Here is a 15929-nt window from a genome sequence, read left to right as displayed (position 1 = left end):
CTCCCAGTTACACTGTTTGCATCTTATCTTTAAACCCAGGTGGAAGGTGTCATGCAGAGAATGGAGGGCTGGACAAAAATGCATCTGTTGTGGTTGACTTTTACTTATAGCACATCACTGTAGAGGCAGAAGTGTCCCAGGCATGCAAAATATATTCACAATGTGCAGACTTTGTTTTTAATTTCGACTGCCATGTGTATTTTTAATTTTGAGGTGAACTGTCCCTTGAATAATAAACCTGGTATTTCATTTACAGTATTGAGTATAGGGCGGCAACTAGCCTGTATTTTCGTTGATTAATCTGCTAATTGTATAGATCAACCAATCCGTTCAGTCTGGATGTTTTTGTTTTGTCTGGCCAAAAGTCCAAAACTTAAAAATATTCAGTTGTATATAATGTATGACAAAAAAAAAGGCAGCAGATCTTCACATTTGAGAAACTGAACCAAAGAGCTTTAACATTATTTTGCTTTTTTAGTTTAACACTTGTTGAACACTGTTTGCTGATTCCAGGATATTTATCCTCATTTTTAAATTTGAAAGAAGATTTAAAAGAAATTGAGGATTCAGTACTCCACCTGAATTTTCTGATCAACAGGAAGATTATTTGATAACAGATCAGTGGGTTTCATCACTCAAAGAATTGTGAGGATGTGCTGCTTTTCTCTTTTATGTCACTGTAAATGGAATATCTTGACTGTTGGCCAGACAAAGGAAGCTGCTTTGTGCTCAGGGAAACCATTAACAATATTTATTATATTATATAGGCTTATCAGTTCAAAAAAAAAAAAAAAAAAAACGATATGGAAATAATTGTTGCAGCCTTAAATAGCAAGGCAGGTGTATAGGCCAAAATGGGTAACGGCCTCAGACCCTCAAGTTACAATTAGGTAACAGTAATTACAATAACTGCAACTGTTAGTCGATGCTGAATGTACCACTGAAATACAGTGTATTTGACATTATAGGGGCCTTTTTAGCCAATCTTGCAATCTTGAAGCCACATGATGAGAAGGGCCTTTTTTAGGTTTAACTAAATAAATCTGTGCTTAATCAGTTACATACATGCACAGACAGTGGGAGAAATTGGAGGGTCAGAAGGGGCCTAGTTTAGCCTTAGGGGCCCCTTGCTTTATGAGTTTATAAACAGTTGTTGATTTACATTTAAACTAAACAACTGAGTTGATATAAAGTCCATGAGTTGATCACCAAGAAATAATCACTACTCAACTACTTCGGTTATTCATTGTGTGTGGGGGTTTTTTCCCAGTCATTTGTAACCTACTACCATTATCTGGTTCCATGTTCTCCAATTTGAGTATTTACTGCATTTTATCTGGTTTATATCACTGTAAACTGATTATTTGAGGGTTTTTGATTGTAGGCTCAGAAAAACAAGACATTTGACCACATTCATAGGCTATTTTTCCTCAGTTTTCAGACAATTTTGTAGACTACAAAATTGATTAATCAAAAACATGTAATATGTAAAAGAACATAATCTCAGATTAATGTGTTAGCAGGTTAACATTCTCTGTACCCATTAATCAGAGTCACAAATACTTCATTGATCCCTGGATGGGAATTGGGATACATTACAGTAACTCTAATATAAAGCACAGAGAATTATAATAAAGTATAAAAAGGAAGTATGTAAAACATAAAAAGAAAATTATGTGCAGTATGCTACAATGTTTAACACCAGTATGTAAAATATTAAAAAATGTTTAGTATGTGTAATATGCTAAGTATGTAAAGGTTGTAAAAATATAAAAATATGAGCATAATGCAACACTAATGATACTTTAAATACAGTGGGAGTGGATACATTATAATGTGAGATTCACTGAGTGTTTCTAAAAGCTGAGGTCAACAAGAAAACACCTGAAAAGTAACATAAAGTCAAGCGTTCCCCGCCAATATAAATGAACTACACCTCCCATGATTCAGCGCTCCCAGAGAGGCCGCCCCCCTTTTTTGCCCCACGTGACGGTCTCCGACCAATGGGGAGTGTCGTTACAGGCGCAATGCGGTTGTCGGGATGTAAGGAGGAATGGCGACGGTCGAGACGGTTTTGGAGGCCAGAGTGGAGCTGATCTGACCAAACAGAAGCCAAACACAGGTAGTTTAAACATTTGCTTCTAAAAACACACACGCAGTAAATCCGTGTGATACCTGGGGGTGTGTTACAGCGACGTAGAGCAGCATTTTAACATATTCGTGATACATTTAAAGGATAAAGTAATTTAACTTATAGTGTAGTAAAATTGTCAGCAAAACTTAAGAAAGCAATATGATTTTTAAGTTAAGTATTGCAATTTTAAAATTTTATTAAAAAAGCCAGATTTTGTCTTAGTCACTTTACACACACTGTGTGATACAATTATGTCACTTTATACTACTGCCATAGTGATATTACACTGCACTGGCTTAACCTGGTTTCTGATTGTTTACAACCTGTTTACATGTCAGAATTTATATTTACATTTTTTTGTATTTCCGTAGGCTATACACTGCCATTTAAAAGTTTGTAATCACCTGTTATACTGATGTTTTTTTCTTTCCTTTGATAATGTTACTTTTAGCAGGTATAAAAACAGCATAATTCAGATACCAAATGATTTATTTACATTTGGAGTAGTTTTGCCCCAAAAGAAGAATTAAATGGTTCAAACCTCCATTTAGTTGATGTCCCCAAACTGTTTTATGACAGTGGAGAATACTGTTGGAACTTGGATTTTGATTTTGTTTTCCAGTTTAGAAAAATCCAAGTGTTCCTCGATCATTATTGATCCTCAATGGTGCAACTGGGCTATCAATATTGACCTGAGATTTGTCAGACCGTGTTATGGTCCATAGTAAACAGGAACCAGTTCCTATTTAAGTTTGTTAACATTTTGATGTTCAGCTTTCAGTTTCTTTCACTAGTGACTGCTGATTCCTTCTCTTCTTATTCAACTGTTGCTCAGAGGGCTCTTTGTCTCTTTCTGCCCTTTCATTTGCCAGTCTGGCTGAACCACTGTACAGTGTTTTTTCTCCATGTACAAAACAAACCCTTCACATAAAATATCATCTCTTTGTAAAGAGGACCATCTACAACCTAAAAGCATGAAAGACCATTCAGAAATATATAATAGTCGTTTCAGACATCAATCAAGCTCTTGTGGCAGGAGATGATAAACTTTTGATTGGTTATGTAGTTCACGTTTTCTTGTAATCTCCGCAGAAATGTATGTTGTGATGAATGCATGAAGCTAAATGTATGTGTTTCTTTTTCCCCTCTCTGTCCAGTTTGAATCCCTTCACGTCTGACTAAACTGTTAGTGATAAAGAGTCCCAAAATGGAAACTGAAGTAACAGTGTCCTCCTCATCGAGTGTGGTCTCAGCCTCCGCTCCTCAGACGTCCACTGCTCAGGCCAACCTGGCTGCAAAGCAGAGAGACAACAGGAAGACATCCATAACTCCCGCCTTCCTCTCCAATCTGGGGAGGGCCACATTGCGGGGCATTCGTAAGTGTCCGCAGTGCGGGGTCTACAACGGCACCCGTGGGCTCAGCTGCAAGAACAAAGCATGTGGGATTTCCCTCCGAAATGCGTCTTCGGCAGCGGGCAGGAGCAGCAAGAAATGTGCGGTGGAGGTGGTAAAAGTGATAATAGACAGTGAGGAGAGAGCAGGGAAAGAGCGCGAGGGTGGAGGAGGAGTCCTGGGCAGCAGCTCAGGTGGAGGAGTGCAGGTGTTTTCAGTGTGTCATAGAGGAAGAGGAGCCACAGTGACACAGTTGGGATTTGTTGAACTTGTTCCCACTGATACTGCTATAGCAACAGGTGACGGTGCCACCCTGCTGACGCGCATCAATCTGGGCCGCTGCTTTTTGCCATCCTGCAAGCAGGGTCAAAGGTCAAATCAAGGGGAGACAGAATCAGCGGTGGCCAGTTCAAAACAGTCCTCAGACAGCCTCTGCATCCACATCAAGCAAGCAATAGAGTGTAGGAGCTGTGCAACGCCACTGACCTTAAAGAGCTCCATCCTTGAGGGTTTGCAGGCCTCCATTCAAGCCAGGGAAGAGCTGTGGAGGCTGGCCACAGAGTCTCCAGGCCCACTGGTGCAGCGTGTCGCAAAAGATACCCTGGTAGTGAAGTGCCACACAGATTCCCAGCATCCTCTGGGGCTGCTGCATCTCACTGTAGGTGCAGGCGGACTGTCTGAGGTTTCAAAGAGCGAGAGAAGGGGAGAAAAGCAGCAGCAGCAGCAGCAGCAGCAGAAAGATGCAGTCTTCCACTGTGCCTGTCAGGTTAGCAGTAGCAGGAGAAGTAAGCCTGGTGTTGATGGAGCAGGTGGATGCACCAACTCTCATCCTCCACCTCCCAGCTCGGTCACGTCACAGCCATGCCTTCACTTCTACGCCTGTGTGTGTGCCTTTGCAAGCGATGAGAAGCTGGCATCAGAGTTTGCTGCTTTTATCAGCTACACCCCCAGTGGTACAGTAACCGAGTCTGTTTTCTTCTGTCAGTTTAAAGGAATAGTTTGATATTTTGCTTTCTTGCCAAGAGGATAAGAATCTCCACTGGTTGCCTGACAACATTATGGTGATGACTGGACTTCAGCCATAAAATTATCCACAACCACAACTTGTAATTTTTACACTTCAGTTTTCAGTATATAGTTGTATTGAAGACAAAACGCAAAAACATTTTCAGACTTTTCTCTCTCATTTTTGCCCTCCTAAAGAAACTGCTTTCTCACCCAGACCACTTTCAGACAAAACATAAAACTGGCACATGCACTTAGTTGCCAGTTTATTAGGTACACCTAGCTAGAAATAGATCAATCAATCAATCAATCAATCAATCAATTTATAATTTGTCACATGAAATCATATATATATTTTCAGTGAAATGTAATCTTTCAGTTCCTTTGATTTTTGTGTGACAGGGTTTTCATTCAGGATCCTTGTGGCCTGAGTGTAGAAGCTCTGAGCCTCTCATTGCTGGCCTGGTGTAACCAGTACTTTCTTCCTGACCTCAGCAGGGGAAAAAGGCAGGTATCCAGTTGACTGAGACCTCTGATGATTCTCCTGGCCTTATTTTTGCAGTGCCTGGTGTAAACATCCTTTATGCACAGTAGAGCTGCACCTGTAATGTGTTCATCTGAACGAACCACTCTTTGCAGGGCATTACTGTCCTGTTCTGTGCTGTTTCCATACCAGGCAGTGAGGAAGCTCTCTATGGTGCAAGTAGAGTAGAAATTCCTCAGTATTTTAGGGGATTCCCGGTGTTTCCTCAGGCGTCTACTATAAACAGTCTCTGCCTTGCCTTTTTCACCACTGGGTAAGTATGCAGTACCCAGGTCAGGTACTTGGTAATGTGGACACCAAAGTGCTTGAAGCTTTCAACCCTCTCCACTGAGGACCTGTTAATATAAAAGGGGGGTGTAGTGCCATTCCTACTTCTTCTAGAAGTCCACTACCATCTTAGTTTTGGTGACATTCAGGAGTAGGTTGCTGTCCGGACACCGGTTGGTCAGGTCCTCTTAGTCTAATACAACAGTCCTGGATAAATCCTACCTTAATTAAGGTTGTAATGTTCAGGTTTTTTGTGTAAACTGTTTAAGAGAGAGCACCACAAACTACATCCCACAAAAATGACCATACAGTTGATTCAGTGCCTCTCTTAAACTGTTTAAACAAAACCTGAACACTGTAACCCTCGTGAAGATAGGACTTATTGCAGCACTCCTGTATTGAACTGCATTAGTAATAGCTAGGAACAGTGGTGTAGTGGAGGGTATACACAGGTATATGGAGTATACCCACCTCTTTTTCTGACCTACCTATAAGCCAAAAAGACATTGAAATATAAAAGAGAGTATACCCACTTCCCCCTCTGTAATCTACCCAGTAGTATACCTGCCTCATCAACTACCACTACATTACTTGCTAGGAAGGTGCACCTAATGAACTGGCAACTGAATGTATTTACATTTAATCCACCTTCAAGGGATCCTTGCTCTGATCTCAAGGTCCCAAATATGAATTACAGCAATCATAAAAAAGAAAAAAACAACAACCTGAGCAAAGATTTATAACATCAGTGACCTCTACCCTGAGATATCCCACAGGAAGACTCTAGTTGTAAAACTTAAAAAAAAACTTTTGAACAGTTGATTAACTATTTGATGAAAAAATCCATTGTGTACTATTCTTTTCATCTCTTATTTATTCCTGTGCTTATTTTACTTTCAAACCAAGCAGCAGCCTCTGGTACTGAAAATGAAGCCAATGACAAAGTGCCAAAAACTGCAGTTCCTCTAGTGGCCACTTGAGGGTGGCTCCAAAAGTGAGTCAATGTCCATAGACCTCCATGTAAAAATGCTCAACTTTACAGAAAAAATAAACACGTTTACAGCCTGGTACAAAAACAGTTTTGGTCTCTGTAGCTTATTTCCCCTCATGACAGCTGTACGGGGGTGAATTTTATATAACTCAGCCTTTTAATGGTTATTAAAACTTAAAGTTGTGCATAATTAAGGGCAGGTCACTTTGAGTGACAGGCTATAAGCGCGGTGTCACCACAGCCTATAAGTCAGCTCCACCCTCTCATCTCAATATGGTTACTTCTTGCTTCAAAAGTCCAAGATAGTGATAGCCAAAATGGTACTCGAAGCACAAACCAATGGGTAACGTCACGGTAGCTGTGTCTATTATTTATACAGTCTATGCTTCAAGCAGAGCCAGTCTAACTGTTTTCTCTGTTTCCAGTCTTCATGCTAAGCTAAGCTTATGGTTCTACTCTCACTAAAGAAGCAAATTTTCTTCAGAATATCAAACTATTCCTTTAATGTATTCTTTGGTTTTATTTGACCTGTTGCTAATACCATCTTTCCCCCTTTTTTTCTTTAGGTGTGCAGCAAAACGCCTGCTGTAGAGCAATTAGTCCCAGTGAGAAGCCTCTGCAACAGGCCGAATCTGTCAACTCTCTTCATAAATCAAAGAAACTTCGCCTGGATGAATCTCTCTCTGGTGGTTTCATCTTAATACCTTCTGAAATATCACTTATCATTAATGCAGGATGATTCCCCAAAGTGTGTTTGTCTGAATCTTCCACTGTCCTCCCTTCTCTTTCTGTCTTTATCCTTCTCAACCTCTCCTTAAATTTCTTGCCTCCACGTAGCCCCCTCAGTGGCCTCTGTCTCTGGGGTGGGGAAGGAGGGAGTGTCAGCCTCCGGCCTGAGGAAAGCTGGTCAGAGGAAAGCCCCTGGTGCTGGTGGGCTGAAGGCTCCAGGTGCTGCCTGTCTGCCCTCCCCTCCCTGCCTTTTCATCTTTCTGCTGCCTAAATCTGTCTGTTAAAGAGCCTTACAACGTCTTAGACATCTGTCTCTATCTTTATCATCCCTCTGTCTAATCCTGCAGCACTAATCCTGATCCACTGTTGAAAAGAACAGGGTTGCACTGTAGTGGACATAGAGCATATTTTAACATTCAATTTGCAAACAGTTCTAGGCCTTTTTAATTAAACTTGACAGGCCAAAGATTTACAGATGTTTAACAACTAAATATCTGTTTGGAGGATGGTCCACCCTGATACTAAAAAGATAATGAATGAGTGTTTGTTGTACTTGATCTTCTAATCTGAGTGTTTATGTCTCAGGGAGTACGCATGTTGTGGATGAGCGCACAGTGACGATGGGCTTCCAACAGTGGCTGGCCAGCGTCACAGAGAGGATCCACCAGACAATGCACTACCAGTTTGATGGTAAAGATGGTTTGTTAAGCACACTGTGTGTTGATTAATTATTTCACTGCATATACAGTATGCACTTGGGGTTCCACATGTTGCTTTTATGTGTTGTTGTCAAAAATTAGGTGAGAGAATTGATCCCACTCTCATATCAGTACATTAAATATGAAGTTGCAGCCAGCAGCTGGTTAGCTTAGCATAAAGACTGGGGACAGGGGAAACAGCTAGCCTGGCTCTGTCTAATGGTAACAAAAACCACCTACCAACACTTCTAAAGCTCACTTAATGCAACATATCTTGTTTGTTTAACATGTACAAAAACCAAAGTGTAAAATAACAGGTCGTAATTTTCAGAGTAAATGTGAGCCAAATTATTTCTTGGCCAGGTGAAGTCACCACCCCACGGAGGTGAGCTTACCTAAACTAAATGTCTCTATGTTACCAGTAGGGATGTCCCAAATATCCAAATGTGGGGAAGCACAAATAATGTGATAGTAACAGATAGTTCTGTTATCACTATATTCTGCCCCCACTGGGTGAGTGCACAGTGGGCAGCAGGCTGACAGCTGACTATTCCTGGCTATCACTCTCGCATCAAGGCCGAGGAGGTGTCATGTTAATGAGTAGTGAAACAAAAGCCTGGTGTGGCAGCTGGATGTCTTTCAAACCCCTGTAAATTATACATCAAAATGAAGCTTACAACCTGTAGTTTTTAGCTGCATATGTTAAATGTCCCCCATTTAAAAAAAAAACCCAGTCCGAAAATTGAAACACCCCCTCAATGTTTTACCTCATACTTTAGAAAAAAATCATCCATTCAAGATGTAACATTGCGTAGGTATCAGCCATAAGTTTCATGAAATTTTGACTTAGTGTCCACCATCACCAAGCACCGAGTACCAAGTATTTCATGTTTTTTTTTAAACAGATGGATATAAAAAGAGCTGGAAAATAATTGTGGCATTAATAAATAACAGTCCCCTGAAATAAATAAAAGTAGTCCATTGAAAAACATCCTCAAAAAAAACAAAAACAAAAAAACTTAATTTATTTAAGTCTGTTGACTCATTTATATATTTATATTTACATTTATTTATATGTTTATTTCATAGGCATAGTTATTTATTTTATGGGTATGTTAATTATATTGATATTGTATTATTATCTGTTTAATATTGACTTAAATAGCATAGTGGTGGGGCTCAGACAAATATATTTTACGCCATTATTAAATCATTTTGATGCTTTGAAGGCACAACAATTTCATAGCTAGTGAATATTAGGTTAGAAAATACATTTGCCGGATTCAGTGTGACATCTGGTATGAACCCCACTCACTCCCAGTGTTCTTTCAGAATACAGATACAGATAATGAAGTCTTTGGATACCTTTAGTTTCCAGATGGAAACACTGGCCAAACCTATAAAAATATAGTCATCAAAACGGACATCATCCTTTGACTGAAATAAAATCTGAGAATATGGCATACTATGTAATGGCATATTGGCTTTATTCCTAGTTAATCACCTTATTTGGACTTTATGAACTGATAGTAATCCATTAGTAACAACAGTTGTGGGCTTCTCGGTTGTAAAAAGAAAATATTTGGCAGGTTTATATCTAATGTCAATTTATTAACCAAATTTGATGGATGACTAGTAGGAACGCCCTTCTTTAATGATTTCATAACATTTATAAATGTCATTAATGAAAGGTTCTTCCACTACAATAGTTTTTCAAATATTGAGGAATAATGTTTTATAGATTCATATTGGGTTTTCATAAGTTTGTGTTCTGGCCATATGACGCTACAGCCAAGACAAAACTAATCTAGCCAGTTTCTGGCTGTAGCCTTATATTAACCACACAGACTTGATGGGTATCAATCATCTCATCTAACTTTATGGGGAAAAAAGAGAATTCACATATTTCCCAAAATGACTATTTATTTAATACATAAAAAGGAATAAAAAGGATTTTTCACAATCTGGCAACCCATAAGTCTTAATCACTCCACACTGAACTATAAACTCCCTCAAACATGTTAATCTGATGACCAGCTTTGGTTGTTTGTTGCATGCAGTAAAAGAAGTTGTTGGTGTTGATGTTTTTCTATCAGGGAAACCACAACCTCTGGTCTACCACATCCCACAGGAGTTCTTCAACGCTTTGCAGCATCGTCTGTCGCTGGGCTCCAAGAAGAGGAGACTGCCAAACTTCACAACAGGTGGAACAATATCATTTACTTAATTATATTAATTATTTATTAGACATCATTAATTAGGTGATTCTCTTCACACTTGTGTTCCTGGAAATCTGGAGCTACCAGTGTTTGTACTGCAGTACACCCAGATATCTCAGGTAAACACTGCCACATTTGGTGGAAAGTCCATTTATTCAAATACAGTTTTGTGGTACTTGTACTTGACTCAAGTATTTCCAAGTTATGCTACTTTACATTTCCTACTCCAATACAGTTCACAGGGAAATGTTTTACTTTTTACTCTTCTATATTAATATGACAACTGTAGTTATTTTGCAGATTAAAATTGTACATAAAAAACAAATGATAATCTTACGAAGTAGAGTGCAATGTTAACGATTAAACCATTGGCTCCCAACCTCTATTGACTTGGGACCTCTTACAACTAAGCAGTATGTGTAGTTTTGGCCCCTTGTTACATTTACATACAAGTATTTGAGGCCCCAAGAGGAAAAAATGTCCAATATTTCACAAAACAGCAAAGATTAGAGAACATTACAAAAAATGAATACACATTTGCAGAACTCTCCAACCCTCATTAATCATCTCAGATTTATCTCATGACCCTTTGGAGGTATTAAAACACTGCACTAAACCACCTAACTATATGTAAAGTAGTTAAACAGTAGCTCCACTTCAACCAGCTACAGTAGTAATGCATCAGTGTTAACACCTAAAAATGCCAGATATAATATTATCAGCCACAGGGGCTGATCTTTAGCAGAACAAATCATTTTACTTTGAGATTTTAAGTACATGTGTTGACAATACTAGGGCCATATTCACAAACATTCTGAGAACACTCAGAGAGCTCCTAACTCAGTCTAAAATTGTTTTGTAAGGAGTCCTAGCTTAGGAGTGATTTAGGAGAGCTCTCAGAGCAACTCTGATCAAAGAAGGGACAAAAACTTTTACCTAAGTGAGGAGGTGTGGGTGATCCAGTTGCAAGGTATGATGTATTCTTTTAACAAATGTGATTGGTTGTCACAGACACGCCCAGTGCGAAAACCCAGTGGAAATGAAATGAACTGCTGACTGAAAGCTTTGTCACTGTTAGTGTGATCACTCTGCCGATGGAAGGTTGAGATAGACATAAGTCATCACTGATGCACTGTTGCATTTTTCAAAATATCTTGGTATTGTTCACTCTAGTGTTACGTTAGTGTTAGGTGGGAAATGTGTGTGTATCCCTAATGAGATCAACCACACATATTATTCCTGCACAATCTTATTTGTTGCATTTCATTTACTCACTGTCATCCAGTGTTTGGAAAATATTTCTCCGACCTCTTTGTGTTTCCACCAAACTCTTAAGCCTCTTAAAAATCCTCCCACCCACTCCTAACAGTTTTTCACCTTAGGGGTTCTTTTAAGGTCTAAGATGCTCTGTGAATAACTTTTATCTTAACACGGTCCTAGTCTTAACTTTAAGGGGAAATTCAAAGAAAATGGCACAGTTCTAAGAATTTTCTTAGAATTTTGTCATTAGGAGCAACTCTTGTACTAGGGAGCTTTGTGAATACGGCCCCTAGAGTTTTGAATCGAGGTCCTTTATATGTAATGGAGTACTTTTACATTGTTATGTTAGATTTTTAAGGATCTGAACAATTGTTCTACCTCTAAACAAACCACAAACATGAACAAGACTGAACTGAACATGAACAGACTCTCTCTCTTTGTTTGTGTGGACGCCAGCATTTGTGAGAAATGATGGACTTCCTCTCGGCTCTTTCTCCAAGTACACCTGGCACATCACTAACCTCATGCAGGTCAAACGCATCTTCGACACCTCAGAGGTAAAAACACTCTGTTCTTCCCTATTTTTGTCTGCCTTGCTTTCATTGTTTCAGGATGTTTTTTTCAGTAAATCTCTCTGAACATTGTCCTCTTGGGGGCCGTGTCCACCAAAGGCTTTCATTCTGAGGCCAGTGTATTTTTTTAATGCTTGCAATGGGAGTGCCGTGGATTTACACTGTGCTACAAACGGCAGCAATGGGACAAGGCGCTGAGTGCCTATTCTGCACTCAGCGCTGCTTATTGGGTGTTTTATTTTTTTCAGAGTGCTGAGAGTTGAAAAATATTTAACTTTGGGTAAAAACACTGTGCTCATCATTGTCACTTCAGCTGTTTATTCACAGTGAAGAAGGGTCAAACACCGTGAGGACAAACATTTTCCATGTATGAGTGTTGGACAACAACAATGAAGGAGAAATTTATTTTACTGTATATATATTAATATGTTTCCTCTAATGAACCCACACAGACTGGCGGGGCCATCCTGTCTCTCTGCATGCTTCAGCCATTCCCTCATGCAGAGCAAGTACTCTACCTTGTGCCAACATGTTTACTTACGCGGATATTCCGTATCACAGCAACCAGACGCAACCAAAGTGTCTCAGCTGAAAAAATGCTGCACATACTGTACAAAGCGCTCTCAAATGTTCCCAGTTGGGTATTTCTTGAGGAGGGCCTTGCGTTTTCAGCTTGGAAAAAATGCCTTTGTGGACACGGGGCCCTACAGTCCAGTTGCCAAAAAGCAAGAAGATATGGATTGATTCACTAAACTCCTCTTTATCTGTCTCTACCCCACTGTTTTTCCACCAGTTGCCTCTGGAGGTCTCTCAGAGTTTTGTAAAGAACATAGATGGCTCTTACTCACATTTTCGCTGCCCTGATCCTCCGCCTGAACCAGAGGGATACAGGACAGATCGGCCACAGGCTATAAAACCGATGGAGCTCCGCACTTTCCTTAAAGTTGGTGAGTGACTTGTTTTCAGCTGCAATAGCACCAAGAAGTCAGCTGTATATTTACTCCGCGGTATCTTTGTAGGGCCAGCAGATCAGAAGGAGGCCAGTCCATTTGTGATCGAGTGGATCCCAGACGTTCTTCCTCGCTGTCAGATGGGAGAGCTCAGGATCAGCTTTGAATTTGGCCACCAGCAGAGCGGCCAGCCCGAGAACTGTGACAAAATCAGTGCAGCGGATAAAGGAGGCTGTAACAAGTCAGACTCAACTCAATCCAAACAAACGAAGGCTGTTGAAATCCTTCAGGTGGTTGTCTGATAGCCCTCTGGTCTCCTTATTATACACTGACAATAATAAATTGGAACTTCCTCTCAGGGGCAGTTTATCGTACATACATACATTACCAATATATCAATGTTATATTAGGCAATTTATAAATAATCAATTGCCATGTGAATTACACAGTGTGATACTGATCAACAGTAGTTTTAGACAATCTTGTTTGTAGTGAAGCACTTATCATAATTCCTTTTCCTCAAAATATTCATAACATCAAACTTACAAAAAACAAAAGAGAAGTATATTTTTGGAAAAATATTTAATGTTTTTAGACAGCACCTAAACATTTTTATTCAAGACAGATCATACAACCAGTAAAACAGAAAAAACAGTCGGCTAGTGACACAAAATAAGAACTTTAAATCATTTTTTAAAAGCATTTTTAAAGTGGAAACAGATGACTTTCCAATTTTACCCTCCCCTATCATTTGCAAGTGGCGTTATTGTCGGCACCGCTGTTGCGAAGAAAACTGGATGGCTTTCTATTTTCCACAGAGCCTCGCAACTACCAGCAACACATGACGCACCGCATTTTGTTTTCAGCAGTTATTGTGGTTGTTCCACTGTCCACTACTTCCACCACTGGGGATAGTTATTGCATAAAACTTACATGATACTCTTTGGTAACTGATGGCTACCAATAGCTTCTGGAGAAAATAAAAACGCCTTTTTTCTCCCGTCTCGGTTGCACAATGGTTGATGCACTTTCTTTGTGCCGTAAATTGGGTCTTCACTTTCCTAAGAGATTGTACCCGGTGACAGACAGAATTGCGAAGTGACAACAAGGCTCACAGGGAACCGATCTAAACTCAGATGGTGTCATTATTGAATACCCTTACACTGTGCAATAACAACATTTCCTTTACAATGATAAGATAATGTCTATTTCCACTTTAAAAACAGGTACATGTGCTGGTTCCTATGGGAAATGACACATTCTGTAGATCCTATTTCCTGAAGGTGTGAAAACATCTATGTGTGTTAAAAAGAAGGATTTTTGTCCTGATTGTTTTTCTATGTTAACATAAAGAAAATAAAACACATTTAACTGACAAAGTTTCTCTTTATTGGCAAAAATAAATAACCCTCTCGTGAATGGATTAATCGATTTCCTTCTGAGGATGACATTTTTGTTTTGTAGCAAAATTTCTCTTAGGAAAAGTTAGTAAAACTATTGAATGGATCGCCATGACATTTGGTACAGACATTCCCATCCCCCATCAGGATGAATTGTAATAATAGTAGTAGTAGTAGTAGTGATAGTGCAAAATTAACTATTAATCTAGGACCATCATCAGTTCAAAATTTCAATTTGTCCAATACTTTGGTTTATGGTCATTTACCTTCCAAATTAATTACACTCTCATTGAAATCACCTGTACTTTAAACTCCTAATTAGCACATGCTAGCATGCTGAACAAAAATGGTGAACATGGTCAACAGTAGAAATTAATATAATTCTTGATTGCTTGAATGCATGACTTAAAATGTGTTACTTTATGTTTAATTATTTCACAATTTAAGGCCAGTAGCCTTAAAGCTTGAATATATATAAAGCTTGAAATTATGTTTTAACTGTGCTTGGCTTAGTGCTGTGGTTGTGATACACTCAAGTGCCCAGAGTGTGGGACAAGGAGGACACGAATACTAAAAGCTGATTGGCTGTTGCCCACTACAAACTGATCGACTGGTAGTTGTCAGCCATTAGTATTTCTTTTTAAGTGGGAAAATAACCCTGCATTCATGTGGTGTTGGAATAATCGGAAAAACGGGTCCCCCACTGGGAAATTTCATGTGAACGCTCCCTCAGGTTGGAGCAACAACAGGAAAGTCGCAAAAATTTTGGTACAGGAGTTGCTGAGTTGATTGTTTAGAAATCTGTTTATTAACATTAATCTGGTGAAGCAATATTTTAGAATTTTTGGGAGATGTACTGGTGCAGCAACAAGTCTGGGACAAAATTGTTTGGTAATATAAAGCTTCAAACTGTTAACAAAGTGTTGTTTAAATGCTCTGAGCAGTAAAATACAACACATCTTCTTTATAATGTCTGTGTTGTTTCCACGTTAGCACTTAAAGCTCACAAATGCACCAAAGTCAGAATAGCGACTTCACAATTTTTGAAATTGCACCCTTCAAGAACCACGTGAATGCAGCAACAGTAAACTGCAGTCACCACGTGGATTATCTTGTACAGCATGACTGTAAAAGTCTGTCTTCTGAAGAAAAGCCTGAGATTAAAGGCCTCTGTACTCACCAGCCGTCGAGTATTGTCATAAACCAAACCCGTTACATAAATAAATAAAAATCAGATTAAAGGTAGAGTGGTTTTCCGAGGAAAAATGCTCAGCGGTAGCCTGTCAGAGAATATTTATTCGGAGGATGGACAAAAACAGACTTTCAGGATTTCAAGCATCTTTCTGAGAGGATTACCAAATATGAAAATAGCAGGACAGCGCGGTAAAATCAGAATTGACAAGTGGAGCAGGAGAACACGTATGTGCCCAGTCAATTGTCAAATAAGACATTATGTTAAACTGTAAAATGGTTTAAACTTCTGGTTTTGCATCTGTTATTTCTAATTGAAAATGCCACTGTAACATTTGCTACTGAAAATTAGTGTTAGCATTTATCTCAAAGCATTGCCACTGAGCTGCTGTAGACTCTGCAACCAAAGTCACATTGGTGTGCAGTGGCCTTTAGTCTTGTTTACAGTTAGAAACAATACATGTACAAAATGCTGAATAATTAGTTTAAGATATTACAGTGCATGTATTTCAGATTCAGCTTTCTTTTTAGTTTCACACAATGTACTTGCAGAATATTTTACAGAGAGGCAAAAATA

The 15929-nt window shown here is 39.2% G+C and overlaps 1 protein-coding gene across 2 annotated transcripts; it reads left to right on the top strand.

The window, feature by feature from the left end:
• The first annotated feature begins 2018 nt into the window (after positions 1 to 2018).
• c9h2orf42 (chromosome 9 C2orf42 homolog) lies at positions 2019 to 14133 on the top strand. Of its 2 annotated transcripts, XM_050053099.1 has the most exons (9): positions 2019 to 2122; positions 3292 to 3690; positions 3721 to 4479; positions 6900 to 7019; positions 7648 to 7752; positions 9857 to 9964; positions 11696 to 11796; positions 12605 to 12758; positions 12831 to 14133. In XM_050053099.1, the coding sequence occupies exons 2-9, from the start codon at positions 3342 to 3344 to the stop codon at positions 13061 to 13063; spliced, it is 1929 nt and encodes a 642-aa protein (XP_049909056.1). In that variant the 5' UTR covers positions 2019 to 2122; positions 3292 to 3341; the 3' UTR covers positions 13064 to 14133. The 2 variants fall into 2 exon arrangements, with proteins under 2 accessions (XP_049909056.1, XP_049909055.1); XM_050053098.1 differs by having other exon boundaries at positions 3292 to 4479.
• Positions 14134 to 15929: the final 1796 nt, after the last annotated feature.

This window comes from Epinephelus moara, chromosome 9 (genome assembly GCF_006386435.1).
Source record: "Epinephelus moara isolate mb chromosome 9, YSFRI_EMoa_1.0, whole genome shotgun sequence".
Classification (NCBI taxonomy): Eukaryota; Metazoa; Chordata; class Actinopteri; order Perciformes; family Serranidae; genus Epinephelus; species Epinephelus moara.
The sequence above is the reverse complement of the archived record's forward strand: the minus strand, read 5'-3'. Positions and strand labels throughout refer to the sequence as shown.